This window comes from Balaenoptera borealis (assembly GCF_965194805.1).
Source record: "Balaenoptera borealis genome assembly, chromosome: 1".
NCBI classification, from domain to species: domain Eukaryota; kingdom Metazoa; phylum Chordata; class Mammalia; order Artiodactyla; family Balaenopteridae; genus Balaenoptera; species Balaenoptera borealis.
In genome coordinates, this window is record NC_138860.1 from 128,597,536 (window position 1) to 128,607,121 (window position 9,586).

The following is a 9,586-nucleotide window of genomic DNA, read 5'->3' on the forward strand; positions in this document are numbered from 1 at the left end:
TTGTCTTACAGAATAAATTTTCTGTGTTCTATGTGTTGAAATTTTAATACCCTTATTTTAAAAAAAAGGAACAAAGTTTCCTCATTTGAGAAACAAAGTTCCATATAATCATGTTATATTTTTCTGTTTATTTTTATTTATTGTCCCTTTAATTAAATAGGTAAACAAGTGTTCTTTCTCAGGTACCTATAATCCTATCTTAAGTGATCAGATCATCTCTGACATCTCTTGATTTTGCCTTCTCGAGGTTAAATCTTGAATTTAGAAAAATAAAAATTTCAGGATATATTTTACATCTAAATGTATCTTTGAAATTTCCTGGAGGAGAGGGATTGGGAGGCTGGAAAATAAAAAATCTATTCTTTCACCTCATAAAAAGAAAGATATTAGAAATAATTGTTTATTTCATGTGCCCCATATTTCTTATTTACCAACACTATACTATGGGAGCTTTATAGAAAAATTTGGTAAATATTTCAGATCGACAGCCTTCCATAGCTTAAATTTGTATAGGTAAAATGTTATTAATATAAATATGTCCAAAATTGTATACTTTATGAGAAGGCCCTGGAGATATGTCAATTCTCTTTGTTTCCCTCAGGGGAAATAATGGTTAAATTCTTATGAAATAATTATGCACTATGCTGTAATAGAGATTTGAACTCACTTCCATTCTGATATTATTGGGTATCTATACAACTTTCAGTCTTGGTCATTACAATGGACTGAATGTTTCTGTCCCAACACAAATTCATATGTTGAAATCCGAATCCCCAGTGTGATGGTATTAGTAAGTGGGGCCTTCAGGAGGTAATTAGGTCATAAGGGTACAGTCCTCATGAATGAGATTAGTGCCCTTATAAAAGGGACCCCAGAGAGCTCTCTCACCCTATTTCTGCCATGTTAGGATAAAAGAAGAAGTCTGCAACACAGAAGAGGGCAGGGATCTTGATCTTAGACTTCCTAGCCTCTAGAACCGTGAGAAATACATTGTTGTTTAAACCACTCAGTCTATGGTGTCAACTGAAAAAAAATGTACAACAGAAAAACTGCAAGTTGAGTTTATTCAGTATCTCACTGAGGACTATAGCCCAGGAGACAGACTCTCAAATAGCTCTGAGAAACTGTTCTGAAGAGGTGACGGTGGAGGTCAGTATACATGTGATTGTGGTGAAAGGGGTATGTGCAACCCAGCACACATCTCTGTAGAAGGTTACTGCTAGTCATGAAGAACAGATATCTTAGTTAATGGTTTTAGTGCTTTTCTAAGTATGGGAAGATGCAAGAATCCAGGTTCATAAAAAATTTCTCCTGAAAATACCTATTTTTCTGAAGGTCTGTTCTGTCAGTTTTCCCAGAGCATAGAATGCCTCATTCTGCCCTGAATTCCTTTCAGGCTGTGTTGAAGGTCAGTGACTGCAGGGGCTAATAGCTTAATTCTTAACAGAACTGGATGGCAAGTAACATTCTTTAGTTGGCAATGGTATTGTAGCAGCCTGAACTAAAACGGTTATCTACAGATAGTTTCTGTTTTACTCTGATGCTAGCTTGAGGGCTCTGCCTATAGGTCTACAGGCCAAAGTTTGTGCATTCAGGAAGGGACAGTCTCAGAGCCTCATGGGAAGAATCAGGTGCTTTGAACTGTCAATAGAGACATCAAAGAATGGTTTTGTGGGTACACATTTCCAAACTGACATAGCTTAGACAAATTTCACACCATACCAGTGGACTGAGTCAGGATTTCTAGAACTCTTTTGTCTAGAAGCAGACAGTTTTTTTTTTTTTTTTTTAATCAATTTTGGTTCATCTTTTTATTATTTTATTTATTTACTTTTAAAATTTATTTAAATTTATTTTCTTTTGGCTGCGTTGGGTCTTTGTTGCTGCGCGTGGGCTTTCTCTAGTTGCGGCCAGCGGGGGCTACTCTTCGTTGCAGTGCGCGGTCTTCTCACTGCGGTGGCTTCTCTTGTTGCGGAGCACAGGCTTTAGGCGCGCGGGCTTCAGTAGTTGTGGCACGTCGTTTCTAGAGCGCAGGCTCAGTAGTTGTGGTGCACAGGCTTAGTTGCTCCGTGGCATGTGGGATCTTCCCGGACCAGGGCTCGAACCTGTGTCCCCTGCATTGGCAGGCGGATTCTTAACCACTAGAAGCAGACAGCTTCTTGAAAGTAGTTTACTGATCCAAGATCTAACAGAGCAATTACAGAGAACTGAAAGGACCAATGAGGGAAATTTAATCATGGTTATGATTACTTTTTGGAATATTGTTTATGCAGTTGTTATGTTCTATTTTTATGGATATGTAAGGCAGCCCTTTTTAATTCTTAGGCTATCTCTAGTCTTCAATTTAGTAGATTCTGCTTTTGTAAACTGGAATTTTAAAATGGTATCTGATTCTCACTGTGTGCCCAGAATTTAGAAACATTTACTGTCTCCTTACATTTCATGGCAATATCAAAAGGAATCTTTACTCCTGTTTACCAGGATATAATTGAACAAATTGATTGTGTAACCAAAGCCATACCTGGAGTGTCATAATTGAGACCAATTCACATTTACTCATGTATGACAAACCCATTATTAAAAAACAAGTTGACTTTATATGTAGAGTCAATGTCTACAAAGCTGCCACAGTAAAACTGGAATGGTACCTGGCTTACGAGGTTCCAGTCTTACAGATGGTAAGGAAGGTCCCTTCTCTAGTAAATTTTAGCAATGCTGAGGAATTTACCTAAAGTGTTAGGTACTACTGGAGAAATCTGGTAGAGAGTTTCTTGAGCTTGGTTCCAGAGGCTTTTAGAAGTACAATTTCAGTGTCCTTATGAAAACTTTCATACAGAGGTTAATCCTGCAGCTTTAGTAATTGTTCAGTATTGTACATCTCTGGATTTGCAAAGTAAATCTGAGGAGGCCTACATAGTTAACAACCTTACTGTACAAAGGTAATCAGGCCAAACCTAATGAAACCTGTCTTTTTGTATCAAGAGTAATCTTGGCAGATTATTTATGCTCACATGAAAAGAGACTGTCAAAACACATTGTCAAAGACTTGGAAATGTATAAAAGAAATTATTGAGTGTCCTTTTAGTGGACTGCTAAGTATTATCTCATGGATCCTCTGAAGAGGTATATTACCTGTGATTGTCTATTGGCTGGCTAAACTGTTTTACAACTCTGTTAAAAGTTAAATTGTAGAAAATGGAGAGTAATGAAAATGAGCCATGAACTACAAGTGGTTTCTCCTGTATAGAAAAGATGACCCCCGGGACTTCCCAGGCTGTCCAGTGGTTAAGACTCTGTGCTCCCAATGCAGAGGGCACGGGTTCGGTCCCTGGTCAGGGAAATAAGATCCTGCATGCCACGCAGTGTGGCCTAAAAAAAAAAGAGAAGATGACCCCCTCTTTAGGTTTTTTGCCCTACCAGTTTTACACCTATTAGCAAATTCTTTTAAGCGTTTCTAACTGCCGATATGTCTGTTCTTCAAATTCTCCCTTCTACTAGTTTTAACATCTTGTTAGTTCTCTCATTCATTCATTAGTTAAATGAAACCTTTAAAAAAAAAAAACCTGTTGCCTATAGAGTTCAGTCTTTAATCTCCAAAGAACTTTTGTATTATCTGGTTACAGGGTATATATTCAAATCAATGGATGTCATTCTAGAAGCCAATGTAAACAGCCTTTTTTTTAATTCAGAGGAGTCTTGGAATAAACTCTTCTCCCTATATGCAAATTGATGACTCTGGTAGATTCCTTAAACATTCAATAAATTTGCCATAAACATACCAGATCTTTTATAAAATTATGTCTTTTCCAGGAACCATCAAGTCACAGATGTAGGCAACTAACAATCATGTTTGTAGTCTGACTCTACCTATCCTCCTGGCTGTAATGGCCCTTGCCAGTCAGCTTTTATAAGTGGCGGGAAATCTAATATATAAGTATTAGGTCTTATTCTATCGTGGGATCAAAGAAGCAGAGGAAGAAGCTAGGCTATAGAGCAAGAAAGAATGAAACATGACAGGGAAAGTAGAGTTGAGAGAGAAATGTACTATTTCATGGGTTCTTAAAGACTATTTGGGTTCTAGATCCTTCCTAAAACTGACTCCGTTCCAGCCTTCAGATCCATGAGGCACTTCAGTATACTTAAAATACATTTGTCCATATTTTGCTTAAGTAGCTTAAGTTCATTTGTGTTACTTGTGACTAAAAGCTCTTAATTAATAGTTATATAATTGCTTAATACTTATCAAGAGTACTTTAATATTCTCATTATGTGGCTTTGGAATACAGTTACATGTCTAGCAGCTTTATATTTACAATATGTAGGTGAATTTTTGAACTTGTGTAAATTCAAATTTGCACTTGGAATGTATATATTCCATTTAACTTGTAATTTCTATGTAATATCCAATTTATTTAGAAATCTCCTACCAATCTTGAGCTGTGCCATTAAAACACAGTTTCATAATTGAGCATGAAAAAGCCATTTAAACTTTCTTGGTAAAAGATTAGATTTTTATTTTCATAATTTAGTGAGGTGTAAGAGGAAATGGATTTGGTTTTTGTCCCCAGTCCCTGGGTGAGCCTGTAAGTGAAAGTGGGGTCTGGCTGCTCGCCGCTCAAAAGCTAATAAAGAGGCAAGGTTGGTGGAAAAGGAAGTTTGCTTTATTTTGGATGCTGGCAACGGGGGGCGGGGGCAGGGGAGGAAGGGCAGATGCCTGTCCAAAGGCTAACTCCCCCCAAGCCTGACAGTCAGGAGGCAAGACCTTTTATACAGAGGGAGGGGGCTACATGCAGAAATGGCATAGTCAGCTCTGACAGTCATCTTGAAATTGGTCATGTGGTGGTCTGACCAGTGTCATCTTGATTGTTTTAAGTACAGTTAATCTTCAGTTCCAGGGTCAGTTTGTTCCCATTTCCTTGAGGCCAGTTCTCAGAATTGTAGCAGCTTATGTCATGGCTATAGTTTGGTCATCATGTAGTTAACTTCTTCCACCTGGTGGGGTTCGCAGTCTCTATAAGACAGCTCACAGGATACGGCTCAGAATATTATCTGTAGCCCTTGAAGAGGAGCTAAAGGTCCTTGACTTTGCTTACTGACTAAACTATTATTTTGTCCTGTTTGACTTTTCTTTGCTTCTGTATTTTCTCACTTCTCTGATTAAACTTATTCTTTGGCTAAAGTTTTTCCACAGACAAAAGGCAGGTAAAGGACATGGGGTTGGGGGGCAAGGACCATAGATAGGGTCCTGCTCCGTTTCAAGCTCATCAAGTCCTTGGAATTTCCTGAGCAACAGGAGTATCTTTTATTATTTAAAAAAAAAAAATTTTAGGGACTTCCCTGGTGGCGCAGTGGTTAAGAATCCACCTGCCAATGCAGGGGACACAGGTTCAAGCCCTGGTCCGGGAAGATCCCACATGCCGTGGAGCAGCTAAGCCCGTGCGCCACAACTACTGAGCCTGCGCTCTAGAGCCTGCAAGCCACAACTACTGAGCCCACGTGCCACAACTGCTGAAGCCCACGCACCTAGAAGCCTGTGCTCCACAACAAGAGAAGACACTACAATAAGAAGCCGGAGCACCACAGCGAAGAGTAGCCCCCGCTTGCCACAACGAGAGAAAGCCCGCGTGCAGCAACAAAGACCCAATGCAGCCAAAAAATAAATGAATAAATAAATAATAAAATAAATTTTAAAAATTTTATTTACTTATTTGGCTGCACCAGGTCTTAGTTGCGGCACACAGGATCTTCATTGCAGCATGCGGGATCTTTAGTTGCAGCGTGTGGGATTTTTTTTTTGTGGCATGTGGGATCTAGTTCCTTGACCAGGAATCGAACCCAGGCCGGCACTGGGAGCGTGGAGTCTTAACTGCTGGACAACCAGGGAAGTCCCTCTTTTATTAATCATAATGAGCCCCTTTCAAAAGATCATAGTAGAGTTTGTGCTAATGAGGTGACTTAGGGTGGAGCCCCTAAAGAGGTTCAGGATGGGGCCAATCACCAGAAAGACCAACTAATTAGAGGGTAGTGTTGTGGTCTAAACTGCCCCCCCACCCCCGCCCCAAATTCATGTGTTGAAGCCCTAACCATTCCCATGTGACCATGTTTGAAGCTAGGGACTTAAGAGAAGTAACTGAATTAAATGATGTCATAAGGGTATGGCTCTAATCTAATAAAACTGGTGTCCTTGTAAGAAGAAGAGACACCAGAGCTCACTCTCTCCCTATGCATGTGCACAGACAAGAGGCCATGTGAGAACACAGTGAGAATGTAGCTGTCTACGAGCCAGGATGAGAGGCCTCACCAGAAACCAACCCAGATGGTACCTTGATCTTGGACTTCTAGCCTCCAGAACTATGAGAAAATAAGTTTCTGTTGTTTAAGCCACTCAGTTTGTGGCATTTTGTTATGGCAACCTTAGCTGACTAATGCAGGTGGGAACTTCAACCCCACCTTGACATCTGGGGAGGAGAGGGAGGCTGTAAATTCTCTACAGAAACTTGAACGATGAGATTCAGGAGTTTCCAAATTAGTGAACACACTGAGGTACTGGGAGGGTGGTACATTGGGAGAAGTTATGAAAGCTCAGTGTCTCTCCTTATACCTTGCCCTTTGCATCTCCTCCTTTGTAATAAACCGTAAATGTGTTTTACCTGAGTTCTGTGAGCCATTCTAGCAAATTATCAAACCCAAGGGCAAGGTCACGGGAATACCCGAATTTGTATCCAACGTGGTCAGAAGTGTGGGTAGCCTGGGGATCCAGGACTTATAGTGGTGTTTCTGAAGTGAGATACCACTTCAGACGGAGCGGGCGGAGCCCTTACACCTGTGGAGTGTGACGCTAACTATTCTGAGTTACTGTCAGAATAGAATTGAACTACGGATTCCCAATTGGTATCAGAAATGGAAAATCATAAGTGATGTCAGAAACACCATTTAGTATAATGTATTTTAGCAGTATTTGATGTTTAGAATTGCAAAGAAATAGTAAATTCACATTTGGTTCTTTCATTATTTCATACTGATATTTTCTGAAGTATCTAATAATGCAATCTAATGAACAAATGGACAGGTAACTATGCAGTTCTAAATCAATACATGAATATTTTTCCCATCACAGTAAATAAATCAAGTACACACTATTGCATGAAGTAGTAAGACGTCTTGAAAAGAATACAGATACACAAATTGAACAGATACACAACACTGAACAATTTTAGTTAAGTTTATTTTTAGAATGTATATGCACGGAATGAGACTGTACAGTAGACCAAAGGTTAACCAGAGACCAATAGAGTCATATAAAAATAATTTAAGGGAAATTTTATTGACTTATTTTAAATAAGGCAAGTGAAATGTGGGCTCGGAATTAAACAAGATTTTCAAGTAACTTCTGGTCATTGTATAAAGGGAGAATATGAACATCGAATTTTTGGTTATTACTGTACAAAATGGAAAACAAATGCTTTCCAAATTGCAGTAAAATTAACTCCTCTAATACAAATACCACTAAGTCTACAAAGTCACTGGCAAGTTATTTAAATCCTAGAATATTTTCTCAATGTAAATTTTGGAAAATTCTGAATACTTTTATAAACCCTCCTTCCTGTCATTGGAAAAACATTGAAATTCCAAGAAACTTCTGTTACTTTAATTACAAGAGGTCAAAACAACAAGCCAAATGTATCTTTCTAGGTTAATGTGATTCAGGTACAGTGGAACTAAAGGACAACACATAATTTTAATAAAACCAAATCTATTATAGAAAAGGCAAGTCATAAAGCTAAACAAAAATAGAAAACTACTATTAGAATCAGTTGCATAGGTTTAGTGTAAGAGTACTTATTTTAAAATTTTTACTGGAAAAAACCTTAAAGCCCGCCCCTTCTCTTTCCTGGAGTTTAAGTAGTAGATCATGTTCTAATTACTCAACAATTACTAACATGGTGATCTGGTTAATTTTTATACCTGCCAATGTGTTCACGGGCTATAATAATCCTTTGAATTTGTGCTGTACCTTCATAAATCTGCAAAAAAAAAAAAAAAAAATACATGTAGGTCAAATATCTTCCATATGTAAACACCCAGTATTTCGGACAGTACTCTAAGCTCCACTGCAATACCAAACTTAATCAAACCATATATAGGGTCTGTAGTCTACAGTGATTCTGAAACTTGATTTTCTGAAACCCATGAAAATACATAAATTATCTAAAGATTAGTTTAAATTATTATAAAAACTCATTTACCAAAATTTTGGAGGACAGTCTTAAAACATCAAAGAAAAGGATATTAACATTTCAAAAAGTGTTTGGGAAATCTAAAGTTTAATGTTGCTAAAATATTTAACCAACTCTTTTGAACTGTTTTTAGCCAGTTGTTGCCTTCAGTCATTTTCTGTTCTTACTCTTAAAACTGATTTTTATCTCTTGTTGCCTAAGGAACACAGTTGCTAAAGAAAAAGATGCTGGAAGGATTTGTTTTTGTTCATTTAGGTAGCCCTAGTAGCCAGCCCTCACTTCCAGTTTAAACTTCTAACCATTTATTAGTTCAGATGGCAAAGAACAGTTAAAACGTAATAATTACAAGCTCCAGGGAAGGAGAGTATTACCAGATAAACCCATAACTTTGGATAAGGCACAAATTCTGGTTCTCAGTTTTTTCAAGTCTAAATTGAGGGGCTGCACTGTCTAAATTTCTTTCTCTAACATTCTATGATTCTACCTCTGGATTTCAAATGACTGGATTTGTCAAATAATTTGCTGGGGGTTGAGGAAAGCAAGGGAAGAGATATTGAGAATCATGGCTTATAATTACTTAAACTACATGTGGACATGAGCATTTATATCTTATTCACTAAATTACTCCTGTCTCTAAGTTTTTCTAACCATCAATTTAATTTATAAGATGGAGTCATCTATATCACTTTCTCCTCATGTTGTTTTTTTATCTCCCAAATCTGACTTCAAGAGTTGTCAGGTAAGACTCAAAATAAAATAATTTAATTAATTTAAATGATACACATACTTTTAGGAGAGCAAAGAGTGGGTTACAATTAGCTACGATGTTAAGAATCAAAGAAGGCTGATCCAGACATCCTGTACATGTCTGCACCATTTACTTTGTTAGCCTGTTCTCTCTCAAGGAATACACTTCAATGTAACATTCTTCCTTGTGTTAATTAGTTCCAAAAATTTAGGCTCACAGCCATTTATTATAATGATTTATTATTACCTGTGACATAAAAATCTATGAACAATCAGAAATCTACTATGTCATTTATGAATATTATGTTCCTTAAAAATCAATAAAAATCATTTTAAATATTACCTGATAGATCTTGGCATCCCTCATTAGTTTTTCTACAGGATATTCTGTATTATATCCATTGCCTCCGAAAATCTGAACAGCATCAGTAGCTACCTGATTTGCAATATCTCCAGCCCATGCCTTTGCAATAGAGGCAAAATAGGTATTTCGGCGACCAGAATCAACCTCCCAAGCTGCTCTCTGGTAACTTAATCTAGCTAGTTCAACTTTCATTGCCATGTCAGCCAGCAAAAATGATATTCCTTGGTGCTAGAATTAA

At 37.7% G+C, this 9,586-nt stretch overlaps 1 protein-coding gene across 1 annotated transcript in view; it reads right to left on the reverse strand.

The window, feature by feature from the left end:
• Positions 1 to 7,204: 7,204 nt before the first annotated feature.
• The window catches only part of ACADM (acyl-CoA dehydrogenase medium chain), a 51,400-nt gene continuing 49,018 nt past the window's right edge, over positions 7,205 to 9,586 (reverse strand). The window contains exons 11-12 of the mRNA XM_082355723.1: positions 9,328 to 9,576; positions 7,205 to 8,024 (exon numbers count right to left, since the gene is read on the reverse strand). Of these exons, the coding sequence (XP_082211849.1) occupies positions 7,953 to 8,024; positions 9,328 to 9,576 (321 nt within the window). The 3' untranslated portion in view covers positions 7,205 to 7,952. The remainder of the gene's footprint in view (positions 8,025 to 9,327; positions 9,577 to 9,586) is intronic.